Source organism: Leptodactylus fuscus, chromosome 4 (assembly GCF_031893055.1).
Source record: "Leptodactylus fuscus isolate aLepFus1 chromosome 4, aLepFus1.hap2, whole genome shotgun sequence".
NCBI classification, from domain to species: Eukaryota; Metazoa; Chordata; class Amphibia; order Anura; family Leptodactylidae; genus Leptodactylus; species Leptodactylus fuscus.
Window position 1 is genome coordinate 139,041,672 of NC_134268.1, and position 21,693 is coordinate 139,063,364.

General features: G+C 41.4%; 1 protein-coding gene across 2 annotated transcripts in view; it reads right to left on the bottom strand.

Moving 5' to 3' along the window:
- TNS3 (tensin 3) overlaps nucleotides 1-21,693 on the bottom strand; it is a 216,818-nt gene that overhangs the window by 171,326 nt on the left and 23,799 nt on the right. The window contains exon 1 of one of the 2 annotated variants that reach the window (XM_075271074.1): nucleotides 5,595-5,868. The exons of the other annotated variant lie outside the window; for it this stretch is intronic. Within the exon in view, the coding sequence (XP_075127175.1) occupies nucleotides 5,595-5,645 (51 nt within the window). The 5' untranslated portion in view covers nucleotides 5,646-5,868. Of the gene's footprint in view, nucleotides 1-5,594; nucleotides 5,869-21,693 lie in introns of those variants that run through there. 2 annotated transcript variants of the gene reach the window in all.

A 21,693-nucleotide genomic window follows, 5' to 3' on the forward strand; every position in this document is an offset into this window, starting at 1 on the left:
AGTGGATATAAAAGAGTAAAATTCATGAATTTTTAAAACTGCTTTCAATAAGACATGTTCTTTAATTATTTATTCAGTCTATGTTCCTGAAGAACTAATTTAAGCCCTCAAATGCAATGATTAGATGAGACCACAGGCATCTGAAGGGTTTTATTATTTTACTTTTTGGTTGCGAAATTCTCCCATGCAACAGAACTGAAGATGTAATTCTGTTCCTGCGACAACTGGGAGCCACAATACACCATAGGAACATTACTATTGAGCTCTGCCAGTGGCGGGGTTCGATGGTAATACACCAATATTACCATAGACTGCAATACAATAATTTTGCAGTTTAAAGTATGGGCAATCTACAGATCACAGGTTCTATAGGTGGAAGTGGGTAAAAAAAAAAAAAAGTAATTTCTTTTTAAATTTAAAAGAAATGAGAAAATATAAATTGTTCAAATAACCCCCTCTTTACTTAGAACACACATAAAAATAGTTGAATAGCTTTTTTTTTTTAGTCCTTCTTACCCTATAATGGTACCAATAAAAACTCAGCTTTCTTTTCCCCCCACAAGCTCTTTCGTAGCTTAGTAGATGGAAATATATATATATATATATATATATATATATATATATATATATATATATATATAAAGTTATGAGGGTCAATATGGTGATTCAAAGAAATCTTGCTTTGAAAAAAAAAAGTTAATTTTTTTAAGGTATTTTTTTCCCTGTATTGCCATAAATATAATGACCCATAGAACAAAGATAACATGTCATTTTCTATCACATAAGGAACACTGTAAAATGAAAGCTGTAAGATAATGGGGCAATTGTGGTTTCAACCCATATAGAATTTTTTAGAGCTTTCCAGTAGGTTACATGAGAATGCATGGTGCTTAGTATTGATGCAACTAAAAGTCTTCCTAGTGGATGATAGGTTTAGGAACAGATTCATGACTCGAGGAAGGTGTGTTCTTTGAGGTATCAGAGGTTGGGTATGGTGAACGCCTCTCCTCTTTGACGGGGTCTCTCCTTTAGCATCCCTTAGCCTGGTCATCTCCTCTAACTTGGTGGGCTGATGCTGGCACAACTGCGTTATGTTTTGAGTTGGATAAAAAAATATAGGACTTGCAGGCACCATATTTGGGCCATGATGTGTGTGTGTGTGGGGGGGGCAGTTTTCGTAGTTGAATAAGTTGTATATTTTGGAGAATAGGTTCCGTATATTGTATAATTTAGACATTAGTGGCTAGGACTTGGGGAGTTGTAGTTGTTAGATGGAGTGGGAGACTCTTTATCAATTTGGAGTGACAAGTCTGGTCCACTGGACATTGATAGAGAACTATGATGGGGATCAGGTTTCACTTTGCATTTAGGTTAAGGAGCTTTTTTTTTTTGTTCTTTTGCATTATTGCAGATTTAAAAAAAAAAAAAAAAAAAAAGACATAAGTAATTAATGTACATGTATATATGTGTGTGTAATATAGGTAGAATTTTATGGCAATGGACCAGAGGGTAAATTTAAGTTTTGTTTTGATACGGTGATTATCTCTGTTATGTATTTATTTAGTTTTTTTTTCTTTTTTTTTATAGGTTATGCAGGTTTTGATATTTAAAGGGGTTGTCTCAGCTCAAGGAGCCTATCTATACTGGTAGCTTATGTAAATTGAAGACTTTTCCTAAATATATTACTTTATAAATTCTGATTTCTTCTCCTTCTATGTGACCTTATTCCTCCCATTGTTTACACAGCATTGCTATGGGAAGTAGGACAAGTGACGTCACATAGCGCCAGCAGGACAATGGTTCAGCTAATTGCACATTGCTATTAAAGCCCTGTTTCTTGTCTCTCTATGTAAACACACAGGAAACACTGAGTCCATTCTGTACAAGCATCTGCATATTATCTAATCTGTATAAGTGTTGTGAGACTTCCCTAGCTTGTTTAGCAAGAGGTAAGGGGAGGGAGGAGAAATACAGGAAGTGAGATGAAGAGAATTACAGGCAGAGCTGACAGAGTGAGATGGGAAAACCCCTTTAAGTGGGGGGTGTATATATTGTTTTCACTGTACTATTTAGGTTTTATATTTTTTATAATAAAAATTTAGAGAGAATATTAAATGGTACCAATATAAAGTACAATTTGTCCCACATAAAAATAAGCCTACATGGCACTGTGAACGGAAAAATTAAAAAAAAAAATAAAAAAAAAAGTGTATGATTTTGGGAAGGCAGGGAGTAAAAATAAGAAATGAAAAATTGCTGCAGCTGGAAGGAGTTTAGGAAAAAAAATAAAAATTTGCATTTGCATGTTCAGAATCACCTTGTGAGGTTCATGGGTCAACTGGTACACTTTGTACACTTTGTCTTTAGTCTAAACTACATAGCACAGCGTACCAATGAAGCTAGCAATCCTAAACATTCATAAAACTGTCATTCATCCAAATTATTTAATAGCACAGCAAAAGAGAAAGGCTACAGAAGCATCGCCATACATAAGGAATAGGTACTCTCCTTCAGGCGCAGTAGTTGTGTGGTGGTCAGTTAATTTTATGCCACAGATAGCCTAGCACTATATAATATAATGGCTATTTTTGCATATGGACTATTTAGGATTTTCTATTTAAACAGGTTGTCCGAGATAAAATGATACTTCTACACTAGGCTAAATGCACTCACATTTGTTAAAGGGACTCTAATCAACTGATTTTACCAATATGAGATAAACATAACCCTGAATAGCCTTTAAAAAAGCTATTCAGGCCCCGCTAATCATTTTATAAAAGACCACCCCGTTATAAAGTTTGACCGTAAAAACGAATATGCATATGATATTTACCTTGCACAGTGGAGGTGCATGCACTAGCCCACGTCATCCTTCATTAATACCCTCCTCTCCTTTCTTCTTTGTAACACGTCCTCCTTCCCCTGTGATGTTCCACCTCCATCTTATTTCATTCTGCCGGTTTTAGCGAAATCCAACGCACACCGTGCACGGTCAGTATCATTTGCATATTTGTTTTTACATTCAAATTTTATAACGGATATTCAGGGATATGTTTATCTCATATTGGTAAAATCAGGCGATAGAGCCCCTTTAAGTAATTTCTCCCACATATAGCTATGGTATGTATCACATGTGAATGCACACAGCAGGACTCTAGCAGGCTAGAATGCTATTTGTAGGGTAGGATTTTGCATAAATAGTTTTCATATGCCATGCTGTATTTGCACTGCTCCTGAAGTACCAGAATGTTGAAAACCACCAACTAATGGCGCTATAAAGAGGGGATATACCAGGGCACAAATTATAAAATTAATAATTATGGATGTGTGGTATAATCTGAAGCAATCCTTCATTAACAGTCCAGGTGTCACATTGGTAAATGGTATCTTTCCTTATCCCCCTTTTTGAAAAGCACAGCACCTTTTTTGGGTCTTCCCTTTACATTTGTGGGACTTCACTTGGAAAGTCTTGCCCCGGTATAATACAGGCACCTTTAGTTCCAGAAGTACTGGGGCCCTGCCCTTCCTTCTCCCCAGACGTCAGGGTCTTGATAACTTCCTCCTGAAACTGAAGGAATGCTCTTGTCCTGCCTGTACATTGTGATATCATAAAAGCATTGCCATCTTTATGATGTGCACAGCCAGCTTTTTGGACCACACTTTCAATTCTAACTGAATCTAACTTTAAATTAAAAAGGTCCTATCCAAAAACTACCTCAGGCTAAGACCCCACGTTGCGGAAACACAGCTTTTTTTTGTTGCAGATTTTGCTGTGGTATTTTGAGCCAAAGCCAGGAGTGGATTGAGCAGATTGGAGAAATATAAGAACTTCCTATATAGTTCCCATTACTTTTGTAGTCATTCTTGGCTTTGGCTCAAAAAAGCGAAGCAAAATCTGCAACAAAAAAAGTAGCGTTTCTGCAACGTGGGGCCTCAGCCTAATGTTGTTTTCTTTGAACTATATATATATATATATATATATATATATATATATATATATATATATATATGTAACAATTCAAACTAGTTCTAACTAGAAGGGAGATTAATAAGAAAACTTCAAGCAGCAAGGAGGTCACATGCTGTTGTGACATTTTGTTTGCGGACTGAACTGCTGACAGAGATGGGACATGAGCTTGTAACTCATACATCATAGCTGTGGACAATGACCTAAAAATAAAGCCGCTAAACAGTGCCCAATTTAAACAGGATATATATTAAGTAGTGTTTTGCATTGATGCATCCTGTTATTTGGCCCATATTTTTTAATGAGGTAATGAGAAAGGTAGATGTAAGGCTTATAGATTATTAGGTCTGTTAAACTGTTGGACACCTATGTGCCTCTTTTACCTCTTAAGGAAATTTCTACATTTTTGACTTTTTTTTTAATTGATTTATGTTGGCACAATTATTTTTTTTGTAGTGTAGTTTTTGGGACATTTGTCTAGTTTTCCTCAAATTTTACGTCATTTACAAGGTAGTTACATCCAAGAACCTGCCCATCATGTCTTCTTATTGGAAGGTCACGTGATTGAGAAGATTTTTGTAGCCCAACTCCCTGAGGTAAATGTCAGTGGTTCTTTTACATACACACTGTAAGACCCCATGCACACAACCAAGTGAGCATCCAATGTGAGAGCAAGGATTATATCAGAGTGCAGTACCCACTCTATCACCATCCGTATCATTGGAACAGAATGAATCGGAAGCTCCCATAGAGGCAAGTACACCACAAAATGCATCGGGAACGTCACTCCTAAAGTCATCCAAGCACATTCTGCTGCAAATTCGGCCCCACATTAGAAGCACACTTGGTCGTGTGCATGGGGTCTTATACTGTCCTTGTCCTACATAAAGAACTTTGGTAAAAGACCCTTCACCTAAGAAGACCTGTCTAATGAAATGTGTCAGAAAAGACTAGCAGGGACTGATAAAATTAGAATTTCCTTTTTTACCCCTTATGGATTGTCAGTAAGCATTAGGTGTGGAACCAGCCGACACCTAAGAAAAGGAGATGCTCTGTTACTCCCCATAAAAATGAATGTTTGCTGAGTGGGTCGGTAAAGTGTGTGAACCTATCTTAGTTATGTTGAGAGATATGCGGAGAGAGTTCTTATGTTTTCCTCGTGTGTTTATTCTTAGTGCCTGCAATATTGCCAGTGCAGTAGAAAACTATTGTCACCATATGCTGTAAACTCTACAACATAAGACACCATTATTATCAATAGCACATAAATAAGTAATAAATACTATATTTATTAAGTATCTACAGGTTCCTCTGCTCACCAGCAAGTTTCTCATAGGGATAAATTTGTATGGACTGGCATTTAGGTATGCCGGCAAGATTTATGCCAATAGCCAAATGCACTGATCTGATCATTGGGGCCTAAGTAGTGAGGGCCCCCAGCATTCAAACCTTTACAATACATCTGTCATCATCATCTGTCTTCTAGCTGTATTAACTGGTTTCTATTCACCAATCATTGTAGCATAATTTATCATGAGACTAAAGAGGTCATCCCTGACAGGTATTCAGTGCAATTTTCTAGCATGTAAGTTTTAAAGTTATTTTTTTTATTAAACTCATTACGTACCTTAATCCTGAATGCAAGATCGTCCTGGAAGAAAACGTCATAGTAATCCATAGCTCAGCAAACCAGTGTCAAAAACTCTACATCTTGTAAGAACAATCCATTTCCTGCTGTATCTATTTTCATGTAAATTACAGTATACAGCACAATTCTCCCTTTTCATCAAGTTACATTTAAGAGAAAAATCTGTGTGCATAACAATTGCTGGTGGCTGTGTTAAAATGTGTATCTTCCCTATCTGATCCTAGACTGACCACATTGTTCCCCTCTGAGCTTGGATAACAAGTAGGACGTTATTTGTCTGCAGCTGAGGAAACGTAGCTTTCCTCTTCCAGTGGGAGGGCTTTGGATCACTGAATGGTATGGTTACAATAACAAGGAAACTAAGAAAATTGATCACTCTCATCTGGAAAAAGATAGCTATTCTACCATAGAATTAATTCCTAATTCCTAAATGTATCAATTTGCATACAAGACAGATACAAAAATGGTGCGACCTGTATTTTTTTCTGTGTGGTTCACCACACATTTATTCATTCATTCATTCATTTTGCTTACTTGTATAGCGCTAACATATTCCGTATTGCGCTTTCAAAGACACTGTCAGTCACTGTCCCATTCAGAGCTCACAATCTACATTTCCCTATCAGTATGTCTTTGGAGTGTTATTATAATGTCATTGTATTTATCTCCATTATAAATTGAATTATTATTAGATTTTATAAATCCACTGTAATAGCAGTTTGTGGACCCACTGTGCTCCAAACCATTTTTCCATAGGGCATCTCTAAGAGCATTGTTTAAGTTTGGTTTTCACATGTTATCGTGATAGCTGCATATGTCCCCCATCTCTGCAAAAAGCTGATTTTGCCTGTTATGTCTACATGCTGTGCCCCCCCTCCTTGTGCCTCTAATCACAGTCTGGCTGTATTATCAACATCACTTTGCACAGAGAACTAAATGATCCTGAAGTTTTTTTTCCTTTCTTTTTTCGTTGCTATGACTCCTAGCATCTTTTTTCTATCTGTATAAGCAATGCCGCCCCTCCTACCTCTTGTGTCATCCTCTCTACCTCATAGATTGTAAGCTCTTGTGAGCAGGGCCCTCAGTCCCATTGTGTGAAATGACGTTCTTTGTTTTGTATCTGTCTGTATCTGAACCCTACAAATTGTACAACGCTGCGGAATATGTTGGCGCTATATAAATAAAATTTATTATTATCATTATTATTATTATTATTATCTGCTATGAGCTTGTACATGTTCTCTCTAGCAATATACTACGGTACTATCCATGCTGCTGTAACACACTGAATTTCCCCATGGTGGGACTATTAAAGGATTAGCTTATTTTATCACCAATATGGGGATCTGAACTTTCCTGTACAGTGTCTTCCATGTTGCTGTCTCTTGGTTCCTGTGTGGTAGTGGCTAACCAGGCACATCAGGACTATGGTGCTGCACACTACAGAATTAGGCATAAATGCATAGCTTGAATACAGAGGCTAGGCATAGATAGGTGTTCAGGTCCAGATAAGAAAAGCCGGATCAAAGACAAGAATCAGGGCAGGTAGCCAAGACACAAACATGGCAGTGGTATAACAGAAGCCCAAAGCTGCCATGAGTCACACAGAATATATTCACTAGTTACTGAGAGTCCTCAACGTTTAAATGACAAGCATAGTATATTATTTCAGATTACAGCAAGTTTGATATCTCCCCACCAAGAAGAGGGCCATCAAAGGGACAAAATGACATATGAGAATGAGTAGATTTTAACCTAGAAAACATGGTCATGCTTGTGGCATGTATTGTAGCCACAATCAAATGTTTGATGAGATATTTGCATCTATAAGTCTGACACGTCTGTCCTGAAACATCACTCCACTTTTTACGTCATCCACTGACTGGAGTGAGTTTGTGCCACTTTAAACAAAAATTTAAAAAATTTGTACTTCAGATTTATCAGCTGCAGACAGTTAGATAATCAAATCACATCCACTTATCCAAGTGGAACGAGCGGAGCAGAAATAAAAAAAAAAAAATAAAGTCACAAAACATTTTTCACAAATGAGTTTAAAAAAAAAAGTTGCTTTTTTTTTTAAATGCAAGAACAGGAAGAAAACATGTGGAATAGGAAAAGGAGAGGAGGTGGAAGGGAGAGGTTGTAGGAAAGAATGGGGGTGAACATGAATCATCCTAGACATATAGCTTGAAAGAGGAACATATTATAACAGTATCCAGTACATAAAATCAGATCTATAGTAGAGTAATAGTTCCAAGACTGTTATTGGGGTAGGGAAGGGGGGAATAAACTAGGGGGTGCAGAGTTCAGAGTTTGCTACATTCCAACATCAGATAAGGACCCAGAGGAGCTCTACAGTATGCAGTAGGAAGCTAATGTATCATCCCCAGTTACAAGAGAAATAAAATAAAAAAAATAATGAGTATTAAAATGGTCTGTAAATGTCTATTAACTCCTTCCCGACATCCGGTGTACTATTACGGCGAATGCCGGGTGTTTAAACATGGCCAACTTACACTCTGTACTCCTTTGAACTACAGGTGCATACTGCGCATAATCAGCCACAACAAAATGGCTGTGGACATGTGCAGTCGGCTCTGCCCGAGGCCCGACAGCAGAGCCGACTGCACGTGTGTAGAAGTTTGATCCCAGCGCCGGAAGACGACGCGGGGAGAGGCCGTTACAGAGGAAGATGGAGGCGGCACTGGAGACTTCCCTCACAGCATTGGGGACGGCCAAAGTGCTGTTTGAGCGCTGGGAACCGCCCCCAGTGCTGCAAGAGAACTCATTTGCATACAGAAGAAAACTGGGATTTCTACCGAACAGCAGCGCAGAGAAATAGCATTTTAATGATAGAATCCCTTTAAGCAAAAGGTGATGGAATTGCTATTTAAGTCATTTTTTTAATTTGAACCTGGTAACTGACAGGATCAGGAGAGAACAACTAAACAAGCTGTCTATAATCGTACACCACTCTGCTTTGCAGAATCTAAGGGCACATTCAGCTGTGAAACTCAGTTCTTGTGTTAGCTGGATTTACTGGCCTGCACCTTATGCTGGGAGCAGTGACGTAACTAGGAATGGTGGGGCCCCGTGGCGAACTTTTGACATGGCCCCCCCCCCCCCCCGACCAACGCTGAAGACCTCGACCAACTGACCCCTACTGCTGCCGCCGCCCCCCCCCCCCCACGCATTTCTGCGCACATTGTAATACCCCATATTGGCCCCTGCAGACAGGATTATGTCTCCATACTGGCCCCAGTACACAGTATTATGTCCCCATACTGGCCCCGGTACACAGTATTATGTCCCCATACTGGCCCCAGTACACAGTATTATGTCCCATAGTGGCCCCAGTACACAGGATTATGTCCCCATACTAGCCCCAGTACACAGTATTATGTCCCATTGTTGCCCCTGCACACAGTATTATGTCTCCATACTGGCCCCAGTACACAGTATTATGTCCCCATACTGGCCCCGGTACACAGTATTATGTCCCCATACTGGCCCCAGTACACAGTATTATGTCCCATAGTGGCCCCAGTACACAGGATTATGTCCCCATACTAGCCCCAGTACACAGTATTATGTCCCATTGTTGCCCCTGCACACAGTATTATGTCTCCATACTGGCCCCAGTACACAGTATTATGTCCCATTGTGGACACACATGAACAATTATCATACTCTGGAGTCTTTTCAGACCCCAGAGTATAATAATCGGAGACCCAGAGGATTACAAACAACAAACTACTGTTACTTACCTATCTCCCAACTCCCCTGCATTCTCCGTCGCTGTCGGCCATCTTCCGGCACGTCATGTGACCGGGGCCCTGCATCGCGGGTCATATGACGTCACACAAGTAGGCCAAAGCCTGCCTGGAGCCCGGAGAGGTAAGTAACACCGTTTTTTATGTTATCTTACCTCTCCCGGGCCGCCGTTCGTTATACTCGGGGGTCCGAAAAGACCCCCAAGTATAATAGTGCTTGTGGGGCCCGCGCCGTCACTTACCGATCCCGGCCCCTGCCAGGATCGGTAACTCCAGCTAGTAACGGCCTATTATAAAAAAATAAAAAAAAGCAGCGGTAGCGTCCGTCGCCGGGCCCTTACTACCACTGCTACCACAGTAGTTACGCCACTGGCCAGGAGGACTCCTAGCAGTATAGTTATCTGTGCTGCTAAGAGTCTCTGCCTCCAAGTGACATACTGTCCTGTACCAATTATAGTACAGGATAGATCCAGCCAACACTCAGACCAAGTTTCACGGCTGAAACTCTGTTGTGTGAATGCGCTCTAAGGCTACCTTGAGAATCACGCATTTTTTTAAATCACAGCATGCCAATTATACCTACAGAACCGCCTTATAGGTATAATAAAAGCAAAAAGTCCACAGAAAAAAATTCTGCGTACTTCTTGTGAAAAGTGTTGCGGCAAAAACCATGATGCCAGGGTTTCCACCAAGGTTTTTCCCACAGCGCTTTTTGACTGAGGATTGCTACTGTACATGGAGCCTTAGCTTTAAGCTACCTCATAGGAGGTGTAAACTTAGAATAAACAGTCTAAGGGCTAGTTCACACGTAGTTATTTGGTCTGGATTTTGACGCGGAATTCAATGGGAGCCGGTCGCGGAAAAAAGAAGCGACCTGTCCTAACTTGACGCGGATTCCGTGGTGGAAACTGCCATGGCGTCAAGACAATCCCTCCGGATTAGGCCCATTCATTTGGGAAGCCGCAACAGTCACGGCAGGCACATGAAATGCCGGAGAACACCAACATTTTCATTATACACCAAGGAATATATTGATCTTCTAATAAATAATACCAAGTTGATTGTGTTTCTTTGACTTTTACGCTTATTACCCAGTACTGTGTGTAGCTTCCTATACTGACATCTAGTGTCTTATAGTTAAACTACAATATGTTAGAATTCATTTTTGAGACAATTATACAGGCAAAAACTACCGTCATAGAAACACTTCAAAAATTGGTTTCCATACTAAATAATAATAATATATATATATATATATATATATATATATATACACATACACTGTATAATTTATTACATTACATAAGCCAATAGGTACCGTATATACTCGAGTATAAGCCGAGGCCCCTAATTTTACCACAAAAAAACTGGGAAAACTTATTGACTCGAGTATAAGCCTGGGGGGGGGGGGGGATGCAGCAGCTCAAGGAAAATTAAAAAAAATAAAATGGCCGGAGTTTTTGGGTGCAGTAGTTGCTGGGTGCTGGAGAAGGGGAGGGGGTGTTTTGTTTGTGTATCTGCCCCTTCCCTGAGCTTGAGGACTGGGTTTCCCCCCCACACACACTTGGAACTCAGCCTGGCTGAATATAGCGTATCTGCAGTGCTTCTATTAACCCCTTCCCGACGGAACAGGAGCACTGCAGATACCCTATATTCAGTAGACCGGGCACTTTTTTTTTTTCACTATTTTATGGGAGATTCTATACTTTACTCTTGCGGCTGGTCATAGACACCCCCACCCCCACCTCCCCCCCAAAAAATTAAAAAAATATATATTTTTTCAAGTATAGGCCAAGTGGGGGGGGGGGGTTCAGCAAAAAAACTACGCTGAAAAACTCAGCTTATACTCAGGTATATACGGTATTTCAATTTTTTAAAAAAAATAAAATACAGAGTAATACTTATATTTAATTCAGTACACTTGGTGTTAAAGGGGTTGTCCTATAACTAATCAGGATCTGGCATTCTTAAAAGGGATTGTTCCATGAAAAGCAGCCTATCTATACTGCTAGTTTATGTGGCTATAAGACTTTTCCTAAATACATTGCTTTATCAAAACTGCTTTGTTTGGCCGCTATCTTAATTTATTCACTTCATTGTTGACACTGGCCCTTGGGATTATCTGCTCATTTGTCAAGTGAGTAGCTGCCTGCTCTCAGGGGGGATGGGAGGTGCTGACAAGCAATGGAGCTCCTCATATAGGGGAGGGGGAGGTGAGAGCTCCAGGATTACTGTGCTGTCTATCTTCAGCTTTTCCACTTATCAGCCGGTTTAATTGAATTTGGTTGATAAGGGCTGAGATATGTAATGCAAACTGACTCAAATCCAGCTCTGCTATATCAGTTTCCACATCAGCATCATACTGTGGATCATAGCAGATAGCAGAGCAAGTGAAACGCCGCCCACCAATGTGCGAGAAATCCAGGAAGTGAAGAGAGTACAGAGCCTTCAGGCTACAGAATAAGAGTTATGGGAATACCCCTTTAAGGCTGATATGGTTGCTTCAGTGAATTAAAATTGACATCAATATGTGAAGTAGTTTGTCAACATTAACTGTCTTCTAGTTGAATTGCTGCCTAGGGAAGCATGTATTCTTAATTCATTGTACGCATCACTTTGCTAAGTCTTTCAAATTTATGCAAGAATCTGACGTTTCACAAAACTGGATAGAATCCAACATAATAGCGTGTAACTTTTGTTTATGTAGGGCAGTGCAATGGGAGTCGAATATAAATAAGGTTAAAGTTTTCGCACCGCATACCATACTATTCAGAAAGTAGCTGCATGAAATAAAACCTATATGTTGAGAAAAAAAAAAAAACATCTCTCTTGCAGCCCCCCCCCATCTAACCCCAAATTGCACTGTAAACAAAATAATCTAATGATCCCGGCTCCAGCAGATGTTTCAAACTACTAAATACAGGAAGGTTAGTGACATGAGACCTGATGCCTAGAGGTGGTATTTGTGAAAATCCTTGTATAGTCATGTATAACGAAAATAGTTTTCTCCTCGATATTTCAGATACAAATATTAAAATTAAATTCTTCTTTCTGGTAGTCCCATTTTTTGAAAAAGAAAAAACATTAATAATAATAATAATAATAATAATAATAATAATAATAATAATAATAATATTTTATGGGATGTTATACATTTAGGAATTTACTTGGACTACCAGAAAGAACAATTTAATTTGAAATTGAAAGTTCACTATTTGTATCTGAAATATCGAGGACAACACCATTAAAAATCAGAGTTTCTGCATTTTCATTATTCTCCAAGGAATATATTGATCTTCTAAGGAATAATACCTAGTTGGTTGTGTTTCTTTGGCGGCAGTCTCTACATGCACTCAAATAACAGGAACCTGTTTTCCCTCTCTTTGGGTATCTTGATCCTGTACAATCTTTTGATTGGTTACTACCCTCACACTTTTGCCTTGCAGAACAGTGGTCCTAAGATAGATGCCACCAAATGTAGCCATGTGCATGGGTTTTGCAGGTACCCCTCAGGGCTCGTTCACATCTGCGCCCAGGTGTCAGTTATGCAGGTTTCCATTTCCTGCATAAAACAGAGGCAGGAGACGGAAACCTGCAGGAGTCTCTCACCCATTCATTTGAATGGGTGAGAAAGATGTCCAGCCGTGAGCGGCGGTGAGCGTTTTATGCTCTCCGCCGTGAAACCGGGTTTTTTAATCCGGACACAGAGTCGGACATGCAGTACTCTGTGTCCAGATTAAAAAAAACGGTTTCACGGCGGAGAGAATAAAACGCTCACCGCCGCTCACGGCCGGACCCAGTCTGTGCTTTCCATTTTCTTGCATGTAGAAGACGGAAAGCACAGAACGGAGTGCTGAACGCAGGTGTGAACCTAGCGTCATGTGTATTTCCTTTCACACTCCAACATACATATTGATGAGGCTTTTTATGAAAATGTCCCTGTTGAGGACACAGACTTCTGTAAATGATGACAGTGCTACATAATACAGCAGGGTCAGACTGGGGTGCCTAGGGCCCACCAGTAAAGCTTACTCTGGGGACCCACTAGATGCAAATATTACCTGAAACTCATTTGCAAATTCCTAAAATGTTGCTAACAATGACTTTCAATGACTGAGTCTAATGGACATAGTCAAGCCCTGTATTGTACATAGATCACAAGTAATGAATGTGTAGACATCTATTAAAAGCAGATTCAGAAAGTACACAATTCACTACCAAATAATGGTTCTCACATTTGTTTTACCTGACCTAATTGCTCTAGAGATCATAGGACCTCAGGCTTGTTTACTCAAAATACTGCCCTCATTTTGATTTACCTGCTAGTAAAAGTGAGAGTTACCCCCTCTATCCTGCGGTTTACATGCATATAGTAACACATTCTTTAATATATGTGTACAGAAGTGTATCTTTAGTCATGTTCTATTTAAAGTCACAAAGACCATATGTACAGGTCAGATTGCCCTAAGCAGAAGTTAATTAAAGCTGCCAACCTAATGGTTTCCCTCTTATGGTCATCTGTCAGGAAAACAGAGCTCATTAAAACAGGAAACATTAATCATGCCTTCAAGACATTTTCCTGCTCTTCCACAGTCTGTCCAAGGTAGAAAATCCCTTTCTATAACAGCTTCATCTAGCTACATGGAAAAAATACATAAACAAGCAGAAGTTTCCACAATTTCTTAAAAGATAGGACATTTGCTTAAATTCTACTTTTAATTATCTCAAAGTCTAAAATCAAAAAATGGATGTATAAAATATTTGGCCAAACTTCCATTATAGGTGTAGACTACAATATGGATTATCTGCTAGCCAATATAGCTGTATATTATGTCACATATATCTACAGAAATAGCAGAGTTAACCTCAACTTCACAATTGCTTAGTTGTTTCAGTATATCTTAAAGTGACGCTGGGTTCACACCAGCGCCTGAACTCAGTTTTCAGGTTTCCGTCTTCTGCATGCAGAAGACAGAAACCTGTCATGCCAAGTCCGGCCGTGAGCGCCGGTGAGCATTTTATGCGCTCCGCAGCGAAACAATTTTTTTTATACCGGACACAGGGTACTGCATGTCCGACTCTGTGTCCAGTTTTAAAAAAACGGTTTTGTCGCGGAGCACATAAAATGCTCACCGGCGCTCATGGCCAAACACTTTTTGAAGCTCATTCAAATGAAATTGCTTGAAACATGCCAGCAGGTTTCAGTCCCTGTTTTGTGCAGGAAACGGAAACCTGCAGAACGGAGGACATTGCTTTTTGTTGTCTTTGTGATAAGATATCATGCTGTAGCAGTTTAACCAATTACAGAAGTTCAGGTTAAAGGGGAATTCCCATGAACATAATATCTAGATTTGTAGATAATTAAAAGTTAAACATTTTTGCAAATATAAGTAATAGAGATGAGCGAACAGTGTTCTATCGAACACATGTTCGATCGGATATCAGGGTGTTCGCCATGTTCGAATCGAACACCACGTGGTAAAGTGCGCCAAAATTCGATTCCCCTCCCACCTTCCCTGGCGCCTTTTTTGCACCAATAACAGCGCAGGGGAGGTGGGACAGGAACTACGACACTGGGGGCATTGAAAAAAATTGGAAAAAGTCATTGGCTGCCGAAATCAGGTGACCTCCATTTTAGACGAATAGTGGATTTCAAATCCGGGTCATATGAGAATGTGAACTTTGTGACTATGAGACAGGGATAGCTGTACAGGCAGGGATAGCTAGGGATAACCTTTATTTAGGGGGGAATGTTATTAAAAATAACTTTTTGGGGCTCTATCGGGTGTGTAATTGTGATTTTTGTGAGATAAACTTTTTCCCATAGGGATGCATTGGCCAGCGCTGATTGGCCGAATTCCGTACTCTGGCCAATCAGTGCTGGCCAATGCATTCTATTAGCTTGATGAAGCAGAGTGTGCACAAGGGTTCAAGCGCACCCTCGGCTCTGATGTAGCAGAGCCGAGGCTGCACAAGGGTTCAAGCGCACCCTCGGCTCTGATGTAGGAGAGCCGAGGGTGCACTTGAACCCTTGTGCACCCTCAGCTCTGCTACATCAGAGCCGAGGGTGCGCTTGAACCCTTGTGCACACTCTGCTTCATCAAGCTAATAGAATGCATTGGCCAGCGCTGATTGGCCAATGTATTCTATTAGCCTGATGAAGTAGAGCTGAATGTGTGTGCTAAGCACACACATTCAGCTCTACTTCATCGGGCTAATAGAATGCATTGGCCAGCGCTGATTGGCCAGAGTACGGAACTCGACCAATCAGCGCTGGCTCTGCTGGAGGAGGCGGAGTCTAAGATCGCTCCACACCAGTCTCCATTCAGGTCCGACCTTAGACTCCGCCTCCTCCGGCAGAGCCAGCGCTGATTGGCCGAAGGCTGGCCAATGCATTCCTATGCGAATGCAGAGACTTAGCAGTGCTGAGTCAGTTTTGCTCAACTACACATCTGATGCACACTCGGCACTGCTACATCAGATGTAGCAATCTGATGTAGCAGAGCCGAGGGTGCACTAGAACCCCTGTGCAAACTCAGTTCACGCTAATAGAATGCATTGGCCAGCGCTGATTGGCCAATGCATTCTATTAGCCCGATGAAGTAGAGCTGAATGTGTGTGCTAAGCACACACATTCAGCACTGCTTCATCACGCCAATACAATGCATTAGCCAGTGCTGATTGGCCAGAGTACGGAATTCGGCCAATCAGCGCTGGCTCTGCTGGAGGAGGCGGAGTCTAAGGTCGGACCTGAATGGAGACTGGTGTGGAGCGATCTTAGACTCCGCCTCCTCCAGCAGAGCCAGCGCTGATTGGTCGAGTTCCGTACTCTGGCCAATCAGCGCTGGCCAATGCATTCTATTAGCCCGATGAAGTAGAGCTGAATGTGTGTGCTTAGCACACACATTCAGCTCTACTTCATCAGGCTAATAGAATACATTGGCCAATCAGCGCTGGCCAATGCATTCTATTAGCTTGATGAAGCAGAGTGTGCACAAGGGTTCAAGCGCACCCTCGGCTCTGATGTAGCAGAGCCGAGGCTGCACAAGGGTTCAAGTGCACCCTCGGCTCTCCTACATCAGAGCCGAGGGTGCGCTTGAACCCTTGTGCAGCCTCGGCTCTGCTACATCAGAGCCGAGGGTGCGCTTGAACCCTTGTGCACACTCTGCTTCATCAAGCTAATAGAATGCATTGGCCAGCGCTGATTGGCCAGAGTACGGAATTCGGCCAATCAGCGCTGGCCAATGCATTCTATTAGCCCGATGAAGTAGAGCTGAATGTGTGTGCTAAGCACACACATTCAGCACTGCTTCATCACGCCAATACAATGCATTAGCCAGTGCTGATTGGCCAGAGTACGGAATTCGGCCAATCAGCGCTGGCTCTGCTGGAGGAGGCGGAGTCTAAGATCGCTCCACACCAGTCTCCATTCAGGTCCGACCTTAGACTCCGCCTCCTCCAGCAGAGCCAGCGCTGATTGGCCGAATTCCGTACTCTGGCCAATCAGCACTGGCTAATGCATTGTATTGGCTTGATGAAGCAGTGCTGAATGTGTGTGCTTAGCACACACATTCAGCTCTACTTCATCGGGCTAATAGAATGCATTGGCCAGCGCTGATTGGCCGAATTCCGTACTCTGGCCAATCAGCACTGGCTAATGCATTGTATTGGCTTGATGAAGCAGTGCTGAATGTGTGTGCTTAGCACACACATTCAGCTCTACTTCATCGGGCTAATAGAATGCATTGGCCAATCAGCGCTGGCCAATGCATTCTATTAGCGTGAACTGAGTTTGCACAGGGGTTCTAGTGCACCCTCGGCTCTGCTACATCAGATTGCTACATCTGATGTAGCAGTGCCGAGTGTGCATCAGATGTGTAGTTGAGCAAAACTGACTCAGCACTGCTAAGTCTGCATTCACATAGGAATGCATTGGCCAGCCTTCGGCCAATCAGCGCTGGCTCTGCCGGAGGAGGCGGAGTCTAAGGTCGGACCTGAATGGAGACTGGTGTGGAGCGATCTTAGACTCCGCCTCCTCCAGCAGAGCCAGCGCTGATTGGCCGAATTCCGTACTCTGGCCAATCAGCACTGGCTAATGCATTGTATTGGCTTGATGAAGCAGTGCTGAATGTGTGTGCTTAGCACACACATTCAGCTCTACTTCATCGGGCTAATAGAATGCATTGGCCAGCGCTGATTGGCCGAATTCCGTACTCTGGCCAATCAGCACTGGCTAATGCATTGTATTGGCTTGATGAAGCAGTGCTGAATGTGTGTGCTTAGCACACACATTCAGCTCTACTTCATCGGGCTAATAGAATGCATTGGCCAATCAGCGCTGGCCAATGCATTCTATTAGCGTGAACTGAGTTTGCACAGGGGTTCTAGTGCACCCTCGGCTCTGCTACATCAGATTGCTACATCTGATGTAGCAGTGCCGAGTGTGCATCAGATGTGTAGTTGAGCAAAACTGACTCAGCACTGCTAAGTCTGCATTCGCATAGGAATGCATTGGCCAGCCTTCGGCCAATCAGCGCTGGCTCTGCCGGAGGAGGCGGAGTCTAAGGTCGGACCTGAATGGAGACTGGTGTGGAGCGATCTTAGACTCCGCCTCCTCCAGCAGAGCCAGCGCTGATTGGCCGAATTCCGTACTCTGGCCAATCAGCACTGGCTAATGCATTGTATTGGCTTGATGAAGCAGTGCTGAATGTGTGTGCTTAGCACACACATTCAGCTCTACTTCATCGGGCTAATAGAATGCATTGGCCAGCGCTGATTGGCCGAATTCCGTACTCTGGCCAATCAGCACTGGCTAATGCATTGTATTGGCTTGATGAAGCAGTGCTGAATGTGTGTGCTTAGCACACACATTCAGCTCTACTTCATCGGGCTAATAGAATGCATTGGCCAGCGCTGATTGGTCGAGTTCCGTACTCTGGCCAATCAGCACTGGCCAATGCATTTCTATGGGGAAAAGTTAGCTTGCGAAAATCGCAAACTGACAGGGATTTCCATGAAATAAAGTGACTTTTATGCCCCCAGACATGCTTCCCCTGCTGTCCCAGTGTCATTCCAGGGTGTTGGTATCATTTCCTGGGGTGTCATAGTGGACTTGGTGACCCTCCAGACACGAATTTGGGTTTCCCCCTTAACGAGTTTATGTTCCCCATAGACTATAATGGGGTTCGAAACCCATTCGAACACTCGAACAGTGAGCGGCTGTTCGAATCGAATTTCGAACCTCGAACATTTTAGTGTTCGCTCATCTCTAATAAGTAATTAAAAATTTAAAGATTTTCTCTAACTATCTTAGTGGTAACAGTCTGTTGTCTTGATTGGATGCCAATGGATACGACCACAAATGTAGAAACTTTCTATGGTCTGGGACTTGTCAGGAACCCAGCTATGTTTTTCTTATTGTAGTTGAGTTAGCAGACAGGGACACTACATGTATGAGAATATATCCCGGCCACAATAAGGAAATCATAGCCGATTCTCTGACCTTAGAAAAATCCTGCATTCATGGTCGTAACTACTGGAAACTGATCATGATAACTTGTGACCACAAGATATTTAGATATTTAGAGAAAATCTTCAAAACGCTGTAAAATGTTTAATAGAGATGAGCGAACACTGTTCAACCGAATAGATATTCGATCGAATATCAGACCGAGGCAAACAGTAAAAATTTGTATCCCCTCCCACTTTCCCTGGTGCTTTTTTTGCACCAATAACTGTGCAGGGGAGGTGGAACCGGAACTACGACAATGGAGGCATTGAAAAAAAAAATTGGAAAAAGTAATTGGCTGGCTAAATCAGGTGACCTCCAATTTAGACGAAAGGTGGATTTAATATCCGGGTCATATGAGACTGTGAACTATGTGACTGTGAGACAGGGATAGATGTACAGGCAGGGTTAGCTAGGGATTACCTTTATTTAGGTGGGAATGTTACTCACCCAGCTCTTTGGGGCTCTATCTGGTCGAGATCCCTGTCAGCTTGCGATATGAGCGAGCTGACTTTTTCCCATAGGAATGCATTGACCAGCGTTGATTGGCCGAATGCCATACAGAGTACAGCATTCGGCCAATCAACGCTGGTTCTGCCGGTGAAGGCGGAGTCTAAAATCGGTCCACAGCAGTTTCCATTGTGGTCCGATCTCAGTAGGAGAACTGTGTACACACACACAGCCTATGAGTATGCAAACACGGGGAGAACATACAAACTCCTTGCAGATGTTTTTTCCCCTTGGCAAGATTTGAACACCAGGACTCCAGCGCTGCAAGGCTGCAGTGCTAACCAAATGCAGTATAAGTAGTTAAAAATTCTGCAGAGTTTTAAAGATTTTCTCTACAATCTTAGTGGTGACAGTCTGTTGTCTTGATCAATTGCCAATGGATACGACCACAAATACAGAAACTTTATATCGTCTGGGATTTGTCAGGAACCCAGCTATGATTTTCTTATTGAAGCTGGGTTATCAGGCAGGGACACTACATGTATGAGAAGATATCCCGGCCATGATAAGGAAATCATTGCTGATTTTCGGACCTTAGAAAGGTTCTGCATTCATGGTCGTATCCATTGGCAACCGATCAAGACAACAGACTGTGACCACAAGATATTTAGAGGAAATCTTTAAAACTCTGCAAAATATTTACTTATACTTGCAAAAATGTTTAACTTTTAATTATCTACAAATTAAAAAATGGTTATGTATATGGGAATACCCCTTTAACTGTGGTACATCTGTATACACATATATTATATTTTCCTCTGTTAACTTTCCTTGTTTACAAATCTCCAGCACCGAGGCATAATAACGGGAAAGCCTCTCAGCTTTCTAGCGATATACAATACTGCAAATGTATGAGGACATGAAAGGACCTCTTTATTCATATTCATTAAAACTCATTTTCCACAATTCCTGACATTTAATCCTAGAACACATTCACTTTTTTAGGTCAGTTGGGATCACTACTATATGGCAATGTGAAAGGTCAGAATGATATTAAAGACAAAGATTTATTTCAGCTTTTATTTATAACATTCCCAGTGGCTCAAACGTTTACAGAGAACAAGTTGATTTCACCTTTAAATAGCTTGGAAAATTACAAAAAAAATAGGTCATTGCTTTAGAAACTTGATAATTGGAGGTGTACCAGTGACAGAACATATGTAGTTTTATCTGGACCAGGGGTCGGCAACCCCCAAAGCACATGTGCCACTCATGACTTATTTCCCTGGCACCGCAGCCGGAGTCATCACCCAGGAGTTTCGTTCAGACCAAACTAAACTGCTATTATCATACTGTGGGGTCTCTTCAGACCTCAGAGTATAATAAACAGAGGCCCGGGAGAGGTGATCATACATAAAAAGAACATTGGAGTCATTGTTTATTTTTTCAAAAATTTCAATCCTAAAAGACCTAAGAAAGGGATTGTGGACTAAGAGTAAATGTTAAGAACTGTATAAAAAAAACATATATATTGAATGTGCTGAAAACAAAACTCCCATATAAGGAGATCCACATGCTTGGCCATCTTTCCACTAACAGCAGTCTCGAGACAGAGGGTTCAGGATTAGAGATGTGGATCTACTGTAAATATCAAAGGTAGGAATACCCCTATAATAATGATACTATTGTACATTCCTGTTACATTGGAATGTTGGCTATTTTAAAACCCTAAGTAATAAAACTAATTTTATCATTTTCTGACAATACAGAAGCTCATATGTAAGCATTTAGAATACTGTATTCTTCATATCTGGCCATACTTGTTTAGTCAAAGCCAAAAAAATTGTGGCTGTTAGCCCCTTCCTGCCCACAGCATTTTTTGATTTTCAGTTTTGATTCCCCCCGCCCCCTTCCAAACCCCATAACATTTTTTATTTCTCCGCTCTCAGAACCATATGAGATCTTAATGTTTGCGGGAAAATTTTTTCTTCATGTTGCCACCATTGATTATTCTGTACAATGTACTGGGAAGCTGGAAAAAAAATTCCGAATAGGGTGGATTTGAAGAAAAAGTGTATTTGTGCGATTTTCTTACGGGCTTGTTTTTATGGCGTTCACTGTGCAGCCAAAATTACATGTCACCTGTATTCTATGTTTTGGTGTGATTCCAAGGATAACAAATTCTTATGGTTTTACTTACATTTTAACCCCAATCCAAAACTGTGCCAAATTTTTTATTTTTTTTTCTAAAAGTCGCCATATTCTGGCACCTGTAACTTTTTTATACTTCCGTGTACGGGGATGCATAGAGCACTTTTTAGTTATACCATTTTGGGGAATAGTTATT